The sequence below is a fragment of the Apteryx rowi genome, unplaced genomic scaffold, assembly GCF_003343035.1.
Source record: "Apteryx rowi isolate R43461 unplaced genomic scaffold, aptRow1 scaffold_341, whole genome shotgun sequence".
In the NCBI taxonomy this organism is placed as follows: Eukaryota; Metazoa; Chordata; class Aves; order Apterygiformes; family Apterygidae; genus Apteryx; species Apteryx rowi.
In genome coordinates this window covers 116,543-134,863 of record NW_020449875.1, presented here as the reverse complement: position 1 = coordinate 134,863, position 18,321 = coordinate 116,543, and the positions used below count along the sequence as shown (strand labels likewise).

The 18,321-nt window shown below is 38.2% G+C and overlaps 1 protein-coding gene across 1 annotated transcript in view; it reads left to right on the top strand.

Moving 5' to 3' along the window:
- Window positions 1-18,321, top strand: part of NELL2 (neural EGFL like 2) — a 150,704-nt gene that overhangs the window by 115,478 nt on the left and 16,905 nt on the right. The window contains exon 16 of the mRNA XM_026072422.1: window positions 18,092-18,232. Coding sequence (XP_025928207.1) covers window positions 18,092-18,232 — 141 coding nt within the window. The remainder of the gene's footprint in view (window positions 1-18,091; window positions 18,233-18,321) is intronic.

Below are 18,321 nucleotides of genomic sequence, written 5' to 3'. Positions count from 1 at the left end.
GACTCCTGTTGTAGAACCAGGCCATTGACTTAGAACAGGAAGAAACCAGAACTGGAAAAGCTGGGGTTGCTGGTGTCCAGAGCACCCTCTGAAACTTTTGGTGAGGCTGAGACCAGCAGACATCTGGCCTGTTTCCTTGGCACTGTGTGGGTTGGGAAGATACACTATTTCACCATTCATCTATGAAAGATGCGTATGGGAATGGCTGGTGATAATAGACGAGTCCTTTTGGCACCAGTTCAGGTAAATAGTTGATGAATTGGCTACAGCTGTTGGCTTAAAAGCTAAAAGATACAGCCTGGAAATTAGATTGGGCCAGAGGTGATCAGACTAGCAGCCCCTCTAAGCCTTCCAGTGGAGTGGAGAGGAGTGAAGTCGATGACTGATGGGGCACAGCTGATGAGAAGTTGGCACCCTGCTTCTGATGGGGAAGTCTGAAATCTTCTGCAAAAATTATCCTGAGATTGAACACGATTTCAGGGCAAGCCCATTCACCCATGACTCAAAGCAGCTTCCTGGTTCTGGTGGATTAGCACTGGAAGCTTGTTTGTGTTTATGGGCGTAGCTGTAACTCTTCACCTTACTGACATGTCAGCTGCCATGGAAAAGGTATGTCAGATTCCTAAATACAATGCAGTTTTTCAAAGAGAAAAGAAGCCTTGTGTAACTAAGCACTGTAACAGACATTGCATTTCATAAAGTTTTTTGCTTCCCAGTGGATGCTTCTGGAGTGTCAGTAGGAACTACTGCTCTCTCAGTAACATAACGATGAGAATCAGCTAAGACTGTATGTTAGTCAGTTATTATTTCCGTGAGAAGAGGTAGTCACTGTGAATGCCTTGCAATTAATGGAGCTGATGCAAAGCTTTAGAATTCTTTATCTATTGGAAACATTTTAGATTAATCGTGGCCCCTGCCTTGTTGAAGTGGATCAATGGAATGAGGAAGCAGATGCAAGAATCACGTGCAGATATTTCAGCCTCCGGCACTTTTTGGTTTTATTGGTAATAGAACATAAAAATGAGACATGGGAGAATTCCTGTTTCTCTTCCCAAAGGAAGTAGGCTGAGGCAATGTTAATGCTGGAGATGCAATCGTTGGCTTAGGAAAGGGGAGGGGATATGTGTGAAAAGATTTTCAAGACTTACAAGACACAGTAGGAGTTAACCCAGTAGAGCACAGTCTTCTTCTGTATAGAGAGCTGAGATTACCAAAGGAATCTGAAAATGTTTGTGCCTGAGACATTTTCAAAATACCTGACTTACTACTGCCTTGTTTTATTACAAACCCATGATTTCCTTAGTAGACATTTTAGCTATCTTAAATTATATTCGGAAAGTGTTTTGTATAAGAATCCAGCATAAGATGACTTTGTTAGAGCTGCTTGACACTGCTGTAACTCCCCTTTAATTGGATGACAGAACTTTAACAGTGGATTTCTCCTACTATATATGTATATATGCTAGTGCATATATACAAGACTACTGAATTTTTCTTTTTACCAGCTTCTTTTTGAGTTCCCACACTCATTTTGTGCTTTGAGTATTCCCCTGAACCATTTTTTAATTATGATGTAAAAGCAACTAGCAAAGTTTGACTACTAGTGTTTTGATATAGTTTTTGTAACAAGTTGGATGGAAATATATGTATGGCCTTTTTGTGAATGATAGGTTGTAACTTGCATTTTCTGATAGTGAACTTTCCTTGGATATCATAGGAATCTTGTCCACCTACTGCGTAACAATCTGTGGCAGACTACTGAAAATAAACTGGCACACAAAACTATTGTATTTGAAAATAACTGTTCAGAACAAGCTTAACTTGCAGACTCTACATTCATTCAGCCATAAATTACTAGTAACAATTTGCTTAATGACATGGGCAACTGAATTTGAGATCACCCTCTTACCAGAAATAGCCAAATTTAAGGAAAATACATTATTTGGCTCTCCTCCATGTTTTCTTTTTTTCGTGGATGGAAAGCTCAAACAAAAATAGGTAAGCTTTGTGAATACTTCATGGAAAATGAAAAAAATTAATATAGCTAAAACAAATTTTTGTAACTTTGCTTAACATTTGTAGTTCAAAATATTAAAATACAACTCAGATGAGTGATTTGGCTAGCTATATGCTACAGATCAGACCTCTAATGTTTTGTGCCGCTTTCTGTACAAGCTAAGTGTTTAACATGTGTGACTGCTGTGCTTTTCAGCAAATTCAAATTAATTTCTTCATGTGCATTGACCATGATAATAGCAGGCTTCAGATTATTGCTGTTCCAAATGATGCTTGTGAAAATCTTTTAATTCTGATACCCTAGTTGTTAGGAAAATAGTTTTATTGGTATTGGATCAGAAGTCGTTGTCAAAGTAAACAGAAAGCTTGTTAACTTTGCTGATATTGCTAAAATCTGATTAAGTAGTACTGATTTAGTACTTTTAACATCACATGAGAATTGCTTCTGTTTAAGCCCTTGATTGCTGGTGTTCAGCTAAAACAACCACAATCAACTTGTGGCCAGGTAGGCTCTGAAAGCTAAAACTGTGAGACAAATGGCATTTTAAGCCATTGAATCCATTGTAAAAGAACTGGAATTACTTTTGGCAGAACTCTTAAAAATTCTTGGCCCCTAATCTAATGAAAACTGTCTGGAAGATGGGAAAGTGTCATGGTAGGAACTTTCCCAACAGCTCTGGAACCTGTCATTTGCTCAGCTCTATTTTTTAAAATGAAAACTTAAATTGCTGGTAGTGGAATGGGAATTTACTACAACAATACTACGAGGCTCAATTTCATGGATCCAGTGTACAAGGTCCTGCACAAATAGAGTAATAGGAGTGCCCTTAAAGAGTTGATAGTCTAACTGGACAAAGCAGGCTGCATGCTGGGATAAGTAAGTATAGCATACAAGCTGCTTGAGCAGAAGGCATATTGGGGTTCATCATTTATGAAATCCTCATGGGTTGTTGGGCTTTTTAATGAAGGAGGAAACAAAAAAGGGGAGCAAGAGGAAGGTGGTGAAGCGAATAGTAAGGAGTGGGCTGTCCAGAGCAATAGCTGTAGGAAGAAGTGCTATGATATTGTCTTTGTCCCCCTGCCTGTTTGAATGTCTGCTGCAGCTCGCTGGTTTTCACATCTTGCCTGGCTTGCTCCCTCTGGGATTTTTGTTCAGTTGATGGTGTTTGTGCATGTGCTGGAGGTGGTGGTGTTTGTTTGCTTTTTTCCAGTGCCACAGTTCTGAAGTGAGAAGAAGTGAAACTTTGGTCCTGGTGTCCTGAGAAGTCAGATTCCCAGTTTTGGGGGTCAGATTCCCAGTTTTGGGGAGGCTTCCAAGTTTGAGGCATAGGACTTAAAGAATACTTTCAGCCAGCAATGCCTTAGTGGCATTAAAGGCCTGACTTGAATTTACAGAAGTAAGAAAATGTTACATTTATTTACAGATCCTGGATAAAATTTTAAAAAGCGAATAGCACTTGAGCCTCATCTGCAGTGTATAACATTTTAATAGATCCTAATGTGCAGTGAATTGGGATTCATCGCATTCTGAAAGTCAGGCTTTTAGAGTTACTCAAGTCTGGCATTTCAACTTATGACAAGTCACTTCCAAAGTTTGCAGGCTACTTGAAACTTTTGCCCTCAGTGGAAGCAAAAACAAAACAACCCCCTTCCTCCCTCTCATAGAAAAACAAAACAAAACACCCAACAACCTAGGACAAACCCCGAAACCCATGCTGTAGTCAACCATGCCCAAATTGTGGTTTGCAGGCAGCAGAGATCTGGATCGCTTGCTGGGCTGCGTCCTTGATGGGCACTACAGCTGTCCTGAAGTTGTGCCATCAGGTCGTTGCGTAATCCAGGTCTCCAGCTGTGTAAATGAAGATAGATACTGGAGCTGACGTGGCCAGGTTGTCACAGGACCTAGCTGCATGCCCAGCCTAACCCTGGGGAGCCACAGTCATTTCTCATCCAGGAATTATTCCCAGAGTGCTCCTCATTTTCTTGGTATGTCTTCTGGCTACCTGCCCTATGAAGAGTTGGGTATGTTGCATATTGGGTCAGGAAATTTGGCCTGTTCTGCCATAGTTCAAGTGTAAGTGCCAATCAAAGATACAGAGTTCTCAGTTTCCTGTTTAAGCTGGTTTAGCTAAAACTTGTAACAGTAAATATCCGACTGTACTTTCTATTCTCAGAGGCTGAATCTCTGAAATAAAAACACTTCTGAGTTACTGCGTGCACCCGTATTTAATTAATATTTTCTGTAGTTTCCATTTCAGCAGAATGAGACAGGACCCAGCTGCTAAAAATAATGAAATGATTTTGCTGAGGTTGCTGAAACATCTTGTTTTATAACTTGCATCTGAAGAATACATTTCTTCAGCTTTGTTACATGAAGTCACTACCCAACTGCACAGACTGGGCTTAAAAACAGGACTGTTTCAGAGCCTTGGCCTTCTCAAAGGTGGTAATTTTGTATGTCAGTTGTGGATTTCAGAGGCAGGAGCAGTGTTCTTTGAGCTACCCTTGGTTTTAAGGTAATGCATATCACTAGTCTGTTTAGTGATACCCCATCTACTTTCTATTATTCCATTTAAAAGCTCTCTCACTGTAGGAAAATCAGATAGTAAAAATATAGGCAAACTCACGGGAAGAATCTTATGCCATCAGCCATTGTCTTCTTTAAATGTAGTAGCTAATTCTACTTCAAAAGAATAATGTTATGTCACTGATAATTTTTCAATACCTTGGTGCAGAACTCTGATACTGAACTTTGAAATAAATACTTTGTCTTGCATACTTATCACTGAACTACAATTATGTAATATGAAACAAGCCTCTGTATATATAATTTTTGGTGTCTTGAGAAGAAGTTAGCAGGAAGTGATTGTATGAGTTGTTTCCTTACAAAGCCATTCCAGTATATCAGTCATCTGATTCATAATATTTCTGCTCTTCTTGTAGTTGCAAAATTTGTAAATGCTTCAAAATAAGCAGTGATTTTTGTGATTTGAACAAGCACTAGTAGGGTGTGGGCTAAAATCACCATGTTAATTTGCGTGGTTGACTTAATGCAGTTTTCCTGTTGCCATGGGTGAAATGGGTGAAAGCCATTAAGGTTTACCTCCTGAGCAAATGTGGCCAAGTAGTGCCTAGGATCAGTGATTCAAATCCTGAACTGTGCCCCCGTGAACCATCTAATCATCTAATCCAAGATCTTGGTTGTGTCCCCAAGTCTTTTCAGTACTTGGAGAGAACTTCCATTCAGTTTTTTCTTCTTTTGACTTGCCTCAAGTTCAGATAAATACTTTGAAGATAGTCATTCTGTGAATTTGAACCTCCATGCTGCTTACTTGCCATGCATTGTTTTGTTGGGTTAATCTAGTTTTCTGATGTACTCGTTAGGGCATAGTATATGTTAACTACTATCTTAATTATATCTATTCCTAACTGGTGATTAATATGCTAAGATTTTTTGGCATATATGTGCAGAAATATCCTCGGTAATACAGGGTTGACTGAGTGTTCCAGCCAGATGGGCCTAGTTTGTACTATGTCAAATCTGAAATTCCTAGAAGGTCTTCCAAAAATCTTGTTTGGCTGATTTGGAGCAGAGGGTGCAAAGCAACTTCTGATTCCTTTTTTTTTTCTTCACTCCTATGATATACTTTACATAAAATCATGAAGTCAGGAGCTACAGTCCTCACAGCTTCCATGCCAGTCAGAAGCTTTGTTCATATGATGCTTCTGGTGGAACAGATGAGACAAGGAAGGTACAATATGGCCTTGATTTCTGTGCATTTTCAGCTCCCTGAGACTGAGCAGAGAGTCGTTTTTCTGTACGTCATGGGTTGAAGCTCTGTAGGTATTACTGAAAAGCTGGTACTAAGTCAAGTAGAGTTCTGCTGATGATTGGTTTATTTTCCTTACTTGTGATCTTCAGTAGTTAGCCAAAGGTGTTTTATTAAAAGCATAGAGTAATTTAGAATTAATGACTATTTTGTCCTTATTTTTTGCCATATTTCTCATCTGTTTTGGTTTCTTGACAAACCTGATAAAAGTGTTTTGCTAACCAACCTCCCTTCTCATGCTTTCATCTCACCAAAACTAGCTCTTGTATTCAACTGATACAAATTGATAAAGTTCTCACATGTCTGGCCTTTTGTCTTTGCATCTGATCCAGTTTCTCTTATTTGTCTCTATCAAGAAACAATAATAACAAGCTGTAATGAGTCATTCTAAAATGTCCATTTGGACTAATGCAGAAACAACATTTCACAGTTGATTGTTAAGATCATTCTGGTATCTCTGACCAACCCTAAGAAAAACACGGACAGTGAGGCATGCTGTTGTAGTGCTCACTCTTTAATATAGTTCTGTAAGTCAGACCTTGGGTGAGCAGGAGTCCTATAAGCTAGAATCTAACTGAAGGAACTAAAACATGCAGTATGTTCTTAGCTTTTTTTGTAAATCATTTTCCTTCCCTACAACTAATTAGTATTCTAGGTGAATAGCTGTCCGGTCCAACATGTGTAAAAATAAAACAAGTTGCTACTAATGTTTGTACTTTTACAAAGTAGGAAACATACCAGGGTTTAACAAAAGACAAGCTAGGGTTGGATTTCAAGGGAGGCTTTACCACATAAGGATCTCAAGTGTGGTACATTTTTCTAAGCTAATTAAAAAGTGCTCATGAAAAATATCTTGAATTTGCCTGACTCTAAAGTCACTGCAAAGCATTTAGTATATTATGTTGTAAGGAACACTGAGCACTGAAGAGGCAAATGCTGCAATCTCTTCTTTTTCAGTTGGGCACCAGTTGCTCATATGAACTTAGGCAGATAGACTAGAGCAAACACTGGGAGAAGCTAAGTAGAGGCAAAGGCTTTAACTCTCTCCTGGCTGTACTTCTGTTTTAACTGGCATCTCCCTTAGCGCTGAAGTCTAGCAGGGGCAAGGGACAGGACAGCTTGTGAAATGCGTGATGCAGCAGCAGCTTTACCTCCAAGGGTTGCAGGTGGCATGGGGCGTGTCCCTTACACAGTCCAAAACATACATGCTCAAACAGACAAGTGAAGGTTGAAGGAAAGGTTGAAGAAGTCATCCCAACACAAGATGAAAGCTGATGAATGATTACTTTTTGCAGGAGGAACATCCCAGATTTGTTGGGGATTCTAATCAGTTGGGAAGTCAGTAAAGTTGAACCCTCTGTAGAGTTTGGTTAGTAATACGGCAGGAGGTAGGTTACAAAAGCAGGTTGTCTAGGCTACCGTTCTATCTCTGTCCCCTATGACTTGTCTGAGATTTCTCAATTGATTTATATAAAGGGTGTAAACTGGCTGTTTTCTTCCCTCAGCCCAAATGAGTGCAGAAGAGCCTTTTCAGAGAGCAAAGAACAAAAGACTCTTGGACAGGGTTTCTGCTGAGACTCTCCTCCAAGAACCTCCAGATGAGTTTTTTCTCAAGGAAAAAAAAGGAGGGTTTGAGGGATTTCATTCATAAGATGGCTTAAAACTCTTTGGCATTTGATGGTTGCAGTCTAAGAGTAACTTTAGGTTCAAAAAGAATTGTCACTTAGAAGAGAAAAAATACTGCATATTCCACAATACTGATAAAATACAGCCAACTGTAAATGTTGGTTGAACTGGTGTTATAACTGATAATTCCATCACGCTTCAGCTAACTACCAGCAAGTAAAGCAGAGCCTTCATACTTGCTGGGAAGTTAAAAACAAAATAAAAGAAAGAAAACATGATTGCCAGTCTCAGAAATTGTAGCAGGGTAGAGTTCAGCTAACACCTGGAGAATGAGGCTTTCCTACAAGGAATGCTCTATTTTAACAATTTTCCAAGTGCTAATTAAGGCTGCAGAAATATAGATATATGCAGCCAGTAGATGCATTACAAACGTGGCACATATAATATGGATATACTATATACAGGTGAAATTATGAAATTCAATGTGCTGGTGTAAAAAGTAGTTTCCTGTATCTCCCTCTCTCCAAATATTTCCTCTGAACATATACAATAATATAAAGTTAATTATACATGCGGGTGCTATATTCAGTCATGGTTTCAAATATGCGTAAAATTAAATATCCTCAGAGTCCCATAGAATTGGGCAGGAGACTTTTATATTTTTACAGGAAATAATACTTGTGCTCTACATTGAGAGTTCTGCTTTAAAAAAAGGCAAGACAAATTAGTATCAGTGAGTATCCTTGTGACTTGTACAATATGTCTGTGCTGCTGAACAAAGCAGGCAAGGAAGTAAGGGCAGGAGGTGCAGCTCTCATCTGTACAGCTGAACTCTGCTCCTCTCTCCTCTCCCCAAAACACATTTGTCTTGTCCATAGTTCTTATTCCCTGGTCTGTTGCTTTTCCCCAAAACATGCCTGTGCAATGTCACATATAATACTTATGGGGTTAGTACCATTACTAAAAATTCTTCCCCCAGAGCTCTTTTTAGGCAAAACAAAAAAGGAAAAATGGCTGATACAAGCACTTTCTCCCTATTTTACAGATGTGGAAATCAAGACACACAGCCAAGTTGAGTAGATGACAAGGTTTGCATAAGAATAAGTCAGTGGCAAAAGTCCAGATAAGGTATAGGTCCTCCCATTTCTGCTCCTCTTGCTTCTGTTCAAAAAAGTCAACATCCGAGGGAGGATACAGTGGGTTTTATATGATATTACTCCAAAAGAAAAGCTCAGCCAATTCATAAAACCTGAGAAAATATGTTTCCTTTGACTTTTAGAGAGGGCATTTTCTAAAATTGCTAGCTTATTAAATTGCAGAAAAAGTTTTAAAGTTTCTATGCTGTAAACAGATGAGATCTGCAACAAGACAAGGGAAAAGCCAGGGTCCTGTGAATGAGATGCTTTTTGCCTGGCTGCAGCATCTGGAGGCTAATCCCAGTTATCACCTGTGTGAGATATTCTGAGATATTCTGAGATATGAGAAATGAGCCCAAAATGAGCAGAGAGATGATGGCTGGTGACTTCAGAAGTTTGGAAAGTTTTACTTTGCTTCACATTTTTTACTTCTATTTATTCATAAAACTCTGACAGCAATTAAGCAAAAATGCCCATATGGAATTTGATGAACTTTCTGGATTTAGGCATGAACCTTGCTTCATCATCCTTTCTGTTTTGTAGATTTTTATTTTTTTGTTTTCCTTGTTCTTCCTTGCCTTTCTTGTATATTATTTCTTTTTTCCCTCAGAGTATTTGTCAGTTTAAATAACAAAAGACATTTTTTCTCTGCTGAAGAGCCAAATACTAACACTTACCTTTGTGTCTACTTTAGCTTGTTGCAACACTACATTCCTATCTGTAGCAGCTTTTAAAAAATGCTAAAGGAGAATGCTAAAAGAGAAGTTTGAGGAGACAGGATTTTTTGTTTTTTTAGTACAAAAATCAGAATACATCTTTGGAGGATTTTAATGCATCCACAGCTTAGCTATTATTTTACTGAGGGAAAGAACCTCCTTTACTAAACATGCAAACTAAAATTTCAGTTAGGTTCTTAAAATACTGTAAGCTATAAATAGAATGTGAATAGTGCAGCTGGACAGTATTATAATAAAATTTCCTTCTGTTATATAAGAAAGTGAGGATGACCTTCATAACTCACTGTAAGCTCTCCTTTTTATGAATTATGACCCATTCAACTATTAGTGGAATTAAAATCTATAACACCACCAATCATCGCACTGTATCCCTGTGGAGCCCTTTCTCTTGCTGTCAACATGAGGGAGTCTGCAATCTCTGCAGATATATGCCAACGATATGTTTATAGCTCAAGCAAAGAAATAATGTGTTTACTCCATTTCTGTGGTTCAGTGATTTTGTACGACCTTTACATGATTTTACGCTTGAAGAACAGCAACATAGATTGGTGGTCACTGGCATATGGCCTGAGAGTCATGGTAATAGGTCACCAGTAAGAAAATGTAGGTAAGACTGTTTTAACATTATGCATGCACACACATAGTATGTGTGATACCCTGACCAGCAGCGGAAGACCAAGCTCAAATCAGGATGTCAAATTAAATCCGAGACAAAACCTTGTTTGAATTGTTGTGTAGGGTGTTTGTTTGTTTCTTTGTTTGTTTTCCTTTAATGTCCTCTGAACTTGAATCTTTGGAAGTTTTGTTTAATTCATACCAGAACTGAACTTGAACTAAGTTTTTGCAAAGCTGAACCCAAACTAAATTAAGAATATGCTGGCTGAATCCCTGATTCAAATATGTAGAAATTGTTCTTGCACCTCACATTTATCAATGACTTGATTCCTCACCTGACAAAATTCAAGGTCTTCCTTCATTGCACTGTGCAAGTAAAGCCTTCCTTCCCACTCTTCACGAAAGAAAGCACCTGGCAAAACTGATTTTTCTTTTCAAACAAATTAATCTAGCCATTTTCTTTAGAACTCAGCTGTTGCTATCCAGTTACTGAAAACATTTTTAGTGAGTAGCACTAGTGCATTAGTCTTATTTCTAATATGTGCAAATGGAGCTACATAACTTCCAGAAACTAGTATGTAACTAAAATGAATTCGTCTGTATATTTCAAGGTATGCAAGTGGTTTTGGTATCTTGAGGAAGATAATTATTTTTGTTTCTCAAGATAGGGCTAACAAGGAAACATAAGCATGTCCTATTTTTAAGATAAGTTGCTATACTGAGAATTATGGCCAAACTGAAAGCAAACCCGCATCTTAGTCAACATCTGAAAACAGAAACCCAGTATTGTGTCAATTTATCTAACTCTCTAATGGGGATTGGCATACCAGTTTCACAGGATCTCATGGAAAAATATATTCCTTACATTTTTTTTTAACTATTCAAGCATGTACCTAGTTCATCATGGCTAATTAGGTGTTCTGAATTATCATCCTCAATTGTTACAAATGTCATATCCTTTGATGGTATTGGCTGCATAATGAGAAGCTGTCAGTTATCTGTGGGGTCTGTGATTGATCAATTTTTGACAACAAAGAATTGTTAACAGGGCTGCATGGTGAAACAGTCAGTAGAAAATTCCCTTTCATAATGTTTCTATCTAATTCTGGAGCACCACCACTGCCACATATGAAATAACAACATGATTGAATTTCCTTTTGCTGGCATTTAGCAGGACCTATGGGGGTGTGCAGAAATCAATGGGGGATCAGGAGTCTGGAAAATTACATACTTGAAGAATTAATGAACTATAATTCCATATTACATCCTCAATCACATTTTGCTTCCTTTTCATTAATGGGACTAAATTAGTTTTCCATGGACAGGGTACTCAAAAAAATGCAATCATGCTCTTGCTAGGATAAAAAAATAAGACCTGTTTTAACAATAGGTTTATTTTTTCATGCAACATGACAGTTGGAAACTTATAGCGAAGAACATATCTGCAGCATTGACTCAACCTGTTGAAGTAGTTTTAAAAATTACTTTTATAGCCCTTGCTCTAGGGTTCCTGTCCTTTGAGCCAGATTATGGTTTTAGGCTGACTTGGCCAGAATTTCTACAGAATTTCTACTAGGTATAGATATAGGAGCAGCAACTCCAAAGGCATGCAAGTTGCTTTTCTTCCTGCACTGGTCTGATCCATTTTCCAGGGGAGCAGAGAAAGGAAAGGCCATGATCTTCACTGCTCTCTGAAGACTTTATCTGAGATAGCCAATGTTTCTCATGCTATATGAGAAAATCCTTTTACTCATGAAATTATGGTATGCTAGGATAAAAGAACGGGTGACTCTTCTCTTTCCCCGCAGGCCAGCTGTAGTCTGGTCCTTCATAATTTAAACTTACAATTGAATGAAATGTTGGAATACAAATACAGGGAAACTCAAGAATATTCCATAGTTCAATGGGAACTTTGTGAGAGCCCATAAAGTGAAAAGCGTGTTACAGTAGTCAGGGTCTGTTATCATATCTTTAAAGAGTTACTGGAAGCTGAACAAATTCTAAAGAAAATTGGGTTCTAGAACTTTTATTAACCAAGGAAGAAAGTTCCTTTGGGAATCATCAGCAACAGCAGCGTTATAAGAAAGGAGCTGATCAGTCTTTGCAAAACAGATTTAAAATGCATTCTAAACAGCTTTGGTTTTCTTATATAACTGATATCTCCCTGGACTGTTTCAGCAGTCTCAGCTTCTGTATTCTTGTTTTTTATCCTTCTGTATGATGTTTATATGCCTGCAATACATAGGCATGTAGTGAAACGGAAATCCCAAAGGCTGATATTTTGTTTTAACAGCAAGATAGTCCTAGTATTTTGAACCAGTTTCAGGCTGTTATATTTCTCCAGTGGGACCTGATTTTTGCATAAGATCTCAAATCAAAGGTCTGATTGAACAGCAAGGTCTCTCAAGTATTATCTTATTAGAAATCTGCTGTCACAAGAAAACCAACCAAAACACTTTTCTCTTTTTAAATGTAAAGAGATGAGACTCTAGAATTTGCAGTAGAAATAATGAACCCTTTTTACAGCTACTCCAGAAAATTGAGTTATGGCAGCAGGTACATTATGCAGTGTAGTGAACTTTGATTTTGTCCTACTGAATAAGGCTGAAGCCTTTTCCCTATCGTGTACGTTCTTATTAAAATCCTATAACCCAGACATCCCCTTAATCCTACCAGGCATTCTGTTACATGAGCACAAGTCTGAAAAGTTGGGATGTAGTCTTTTATACCCAGGCTGGACATAGCATCCTTGAAAGTAAATTGACATATGCAAAAACTTATTACAGTCTGAGTGTTCCAAGTGCACCAGTGAAAAAGCATTGAAGGCTCATCATTATAAACAGCTTCATAGTTAGTATGTCCCCAACCACTTACTTCTTCAGTGATCTGTTTTGAGGTGATACTTCTTTCAGCATATGCACTTTGTTTATACTGGGCTGAGATATGGGTGACTCTGGAGATTAGCCTTAGACTGGGAAGGCTGTTGCCTTTGAAATGAGATTTCAAACTTAGCCTAATTCAGTAGTGACTGAAAGTTATGGAATTTGCTGGCTGCCCGTTAGTCTTTAAAAATCTATCTGGTGATGATAACCCAATTAGCACTGGGGCAGATTACTGCAACTGGAAGTCTCTGTTACTTGGCAGTCTTAGCTGAGTGCTATATACTCTACTGTCCCAGAAAAACTTCCAGAATGGAAATAACTAAATTCTAAATATTCACGACTTTGAATCAGTGGATATTTCCTTCTTGAATGGAAAGGGCTTTTGGGGCTTTGGTTTGGAATTAGATAAAGGGGTTTATGAAAGAAAGGATTTTAGAACTGAATTGTGCTCTCTGTCTCTGTAATGTTGTGCTTGATGGTGACATACAGGCTTTTCTGAGAGCAGGATTTGGAGATTAATACTTCAATCTTGAAGTGAGAGTAATGTAAAATGATATAACTCCCCCTCCTCTTCCCCGACACCATGGTTCTTTGTTGAGTGCAGCTTGGCCACATTAGAGAGCTTGGGCCTATTGCTGGATGAAAGAGCACAGCTATCTTTCAAATTGGCAATTTTATAGCACTTTCGGTCTTCAAAAGCTCTTATTATACAGAAATTCTCTAATAGTATTCATCAGACTGCTGGCTTTTTTCATACTGAACCAGTGGATAATTTGCTAATGATCTTACTTGAATCTTCAGGGAGCAGAGTTTTCTCAGTCTCCCCAAGAGCAAGGAATATAATAGCTATAACTGTTGCCACAGTTCAGGAAGTGAGTGATTCAGAGGTGCCAAGAAGGTGATTTGGAAGAGCAAGTCTTTTTTTCATCTCAAGCGGAGCTATTTGTATACCATCCTTATTTTCAAAAAGCCAGGCATTGTGACTATTTTATTAGGGTGGGGCTTCAATTAGCAAAAATTTGAGGGTTTTTTCCAGTTGAAAAATGGGTAACCTAATATGGAAATAACCAGGTTGGCTGATTTTAGTTCAGGAAAAACACACAGAAGAAAAACAGAATATTTTAAAAGCAAACTGCATGCAGCATAATTGTGTAATAATAAATTATGCTGTTTTATGGCAATAGGGTATGTATGCTATTGCTATGAGTCCATTCACAAATTCTGTGGCATAGACAGAGCCCTCATGTTCCTGATATTTTGTAGTGCTCACCAGTATCACACTTGCATGTTCTCCAGACACATTGTTTCAAGAACAGAAATCATAAATCTTCTGCCATGCAAATTGCTCAGAGTGGAAATGCAGTTGAACAGGAGGTGCTGAAGTGCTGTGCTGCGCTGTTGTGTAGCTGCTCTCCAGTTTGGGGGTGAAGGTTACTTCCAGGGATTGTCTCAGTATTACTTTTTGTTCCAAAGCTGGCTAGTCACACCAGTGGGGTGGGAGATTTGGTATGTGCAATTGTGCTGTTTATGCTACCATGTGCTAATGACCATGATAGTCAATGAGAGTTCTGCCATAAATTTCAATGGGACCAGGATTAAACCTGTAGACCACATGCTTTGAACCTTCACACAGCTGAGACTCTATTCTACCTCCCAGATGAGATGCTTTTTTTTTTTCTCCTTTGCCACAGCTTCTTATAGCTAGTAGAAGAAAAGAACTTGCATACTCAGAATAAGATGTCCATTTTGTGTATTTGCTTGCAAATATTATCACCTGCTATTGAAAAAGGGACATCACTTCTTTACTTGTACCTAGAAACTTTGTTTAATTTCTTTCGAAAGTGAAAATATAATGCCTTTTCAGTAACCTCCTTCTGTAGAGTAGTATTTCATTTTTTGTGCCTCTCTAGCACAGCATCAAACAGGACTTCATTAGTGCTGTTAATGTTCCATATAGTCCACTGATATACCATAGCCACTGGCCAAGCAAAACTTCAATCAGTTTTTCTTCTCCTGTCAGCTCACACCTCTGACTGAGCAGCTGCAAGATGATTCATCGGAGAACGTTTCACCATAGGAAAGAGGAAAATTATTTCTGACTGCTTTGCCTGTGCTAATAAAATCCTTTCAGCTGTAGATCCTTTCACAGTACTTCCTGAGCCATACTATGCCCATTTGAAAATAGAAATCCTTTTATCCAAATGTCAAGAAAACTTTCCATGAAATCAGTACTTTAGCTCTGCAAAACACGTTTCTGCTGCATTTTCTTGTTTAACAGAGTCACGACAGTTATTTTGTCCCATTACAGTGCAAGTCTCCACAAGAGTTAGCGATCAACATTATTTGGAAGATTTAGAATAAAATTTTGTACATAACATTTATTTTCTGAAACCTACCAGCACATGCTGTAAAATCTTTTGCATAAAAAGTTAGTGGCGAGAAGAAATTTTTTGGATTTCTTGTTTGCTACAAAATCATTTAAAGAATAATGGACTATTCAACACCAATGCAGCAGTGGTTCCAATGGAGTGGTTTGCAGACAAACAATCTGTCAAGAATATGACATTTCTTAAAGACCAACAGTATGCTGCCATCAGCACTTTATGGTAGACACTCTTACATAACTCCACCCAACAGCTTTGCATGCAGCTATAATGAAGCTAAAGGAATGTATTTCTTTGTTTATTGGCATCTGATGAAGCATTTCATCCCAAGTAATATTTCTTGTGATACAGGTTTGTCAGATAGTTTGCAAATAAATACAGAAGAGCTACTTTGTTTGTCAGTTTACCAATACTGACATGACATTCAAGGTTTGTTTTCCTGAATAATCAGTGAGTTCATCAGGATGCATTCAGCCTGTGCTTGCAGCACCCTGCTCATAATTATAAAGCTTACAGATTCACAAATAAATTGTTCTGAAGAGAGGAACACAGGCTTTCTTTAATTCATATCTGTTACTTTGACCTAAATAAGACTTTTTCCTTCACTTTGTCACTAATAAAAAATTCCACTTTCCAAGAGGAGAAATATGGGCTATCCAGTGTCTTGATACATGTTACTAGGTAGCGCTTATGAAGGTCTGAACAACAGTTCTCTGCTTTTTCAGCCTCAAACTACATGCTTCATTGATTCTGTGGGGCTTGTAGATTTGGCCAACCCCAGCAAATTATCCTCTGTTGAGCAGATGATCTCAAGCCTTTAGCATAGTAACTTAGATCATGCCCCACCAAGCAAGCTATCTTTTTGCATATTCCCCAATGGTATGCTAAGTTCTAGATTGTAGACCTTTCTTCTTTCCCTTTCCCTTTCCTTTCTTTTTTTTTTTTTTTTTTTTAACAATCTATGGGTATATAAGTGAAAGCCAGTAGATAAGGCATAGACTGCAAACCAACCTTTTCTCACTCCAGCAACATAATTTTCATTGATCTTCCTCTGATCTCTCAAACGCTTCTGTAGTCCCCCGGGCTCCTGCCTGCTCACAAGAAAAAGGCTGGAGTTTATACTGAGTTAGAGACACACACACTGAACAGCTGCAGGTTGTAAAGGTTTGGCATTTCTTAGTCCTGCATCAGGAGTTGTTATATGATTATCCTGGAATTTACTGTGGAGTTGAAAATTCTGTGTTTTAAACCACTCTATACCTATTAATTAATTCCTGATACACGAAGAGGCAAAAATATATCTATTTGGTGCAGTATTCTAACAACAGTACTGTTAACTTTCATCATGATAAATACTGATAATGTACACCAGGAGCACTGAGCCAAAGAGACTGTTGATAGAAAATTGGACTGAGACCTAGTAATGAAAATTTCTCATGAATTTTCCTCAATTAACTATAAGGCTTTTAAAACCCAATACCATGATGAGATGACTGGTCATTCTAAGATGACTGTGCTAGTCTTGTAATACAGAAGTGTAGTATCAGAGACCAATTGGCTTGTAAATAAAATACCCCAAAACAGATTACCTCCCACCCCTCAGGGTGTATAAGAAAAACAGAACTTGAAAACAAATGCAGATGACTGAGGAATTACCTTACAGTGTATGCAGGTGTCCCCCAAATACTTAATAACCTTCTTTCCCACAAACATGAAGTGAAGCATTTTGGATGGGTGAAAAAGCCTCGTTTTCTTTTAAAAGTTTATTTTGGAACAAATTTCATAGGAGACTTGAGTGAGTGTATCTGTATCTGTGCACTAACTACTATGCTCTATCTACACACTCATATTCTCAGAAGAGAAAATTGTGCCCTTATTGCGGTTCACAATTGATTTTTGCAGCCAGTGTACATTTCTCCTATGAAAATAACAGATAACATAAATGGGAGCCAACAGGCACTACGAGCAGAATTTCGATGTATTTATATATATAATTTCAATGGTCATGTCACGTCTCTTCATTGTACCTGCATCCCAGAGGATACTAGATCAATGGCTGGTGTACTTTTAACAGTTTGAGTCTTAAATTGTTATTTTAATATTCAATTCTAAAGATTCCTGGTTGAGTCCTTACTTGGCCAGAAGGGGCTTATGAGGGCATGAGGGTTTATTCAATATTCAAACTCAGAGAGTTTTTTAGAGCTTTTTATTTCTGAAGGAAATCTTTAGGATGTAAGCATCCATGTTTGGAATCCTCACTACTCTTTTTGATAGTGAGAGGGGAGTCTGACTCTTGGCATAGCTGGCTGCAGTGGCGCTGGTATAAGTCAACAGGAACGCCACAAGACAGGGAAATTCCACTAACCTAAAATCGATGTCGCCAAGAGCACAAACAAGTACTGGAATAAAGATTTATTGTTTTGATATGCCCCCAGAAACAGTCTTGGTTTATCAGGCAGCCTGCATTCATCAAAGGGTTAACCTCTGGAAACACAGCCTAGCTCCTTTTTCATACTGTGGGCAGATAAGAGATAACACACAGATATACAGATAATGGATTATAGGTTACACAGATAACAGATAATCTATCATATATTGTGACAAAATGAGTTGCTAATATGTAAACAATAAATTGGCTTAGCAGAACTGTCATTGTTAGCTAACACAGTTAGCCAAGACCTTCTATGGAAAAGATTCAAAAATTTACCACAAATAACTCTGGAAATTCAAGTGTTAGTAATTAAAATACTTCTGTGAAAGTCAGGAATAGTACAGACATGCTTCTTCCATTGGGTGAATATAGTACTTTCCTCTAAGTGAATTTTCTTTTTCTTTTTCTTTTCTTTTTTTGATCTTACTAAACAGACATTGATGAATGCTCAGATGGCTTTGTTCAATGTGACAGCCGTGCTAACTGCATTAATCTGCCTGGTTGGTACCACTGTGAGTGCAGAGATGGCTACCATGACAATGGGATGTTTTCACCAAGCGGAGAATCCTGTGAAGGTCAGTATCTAAAAAAGATGGTGTAGTGTTATGGCTTGCATTACAGTAACATCTACCATTTCTAACTGGTAGTGGGCACTGTATCGATG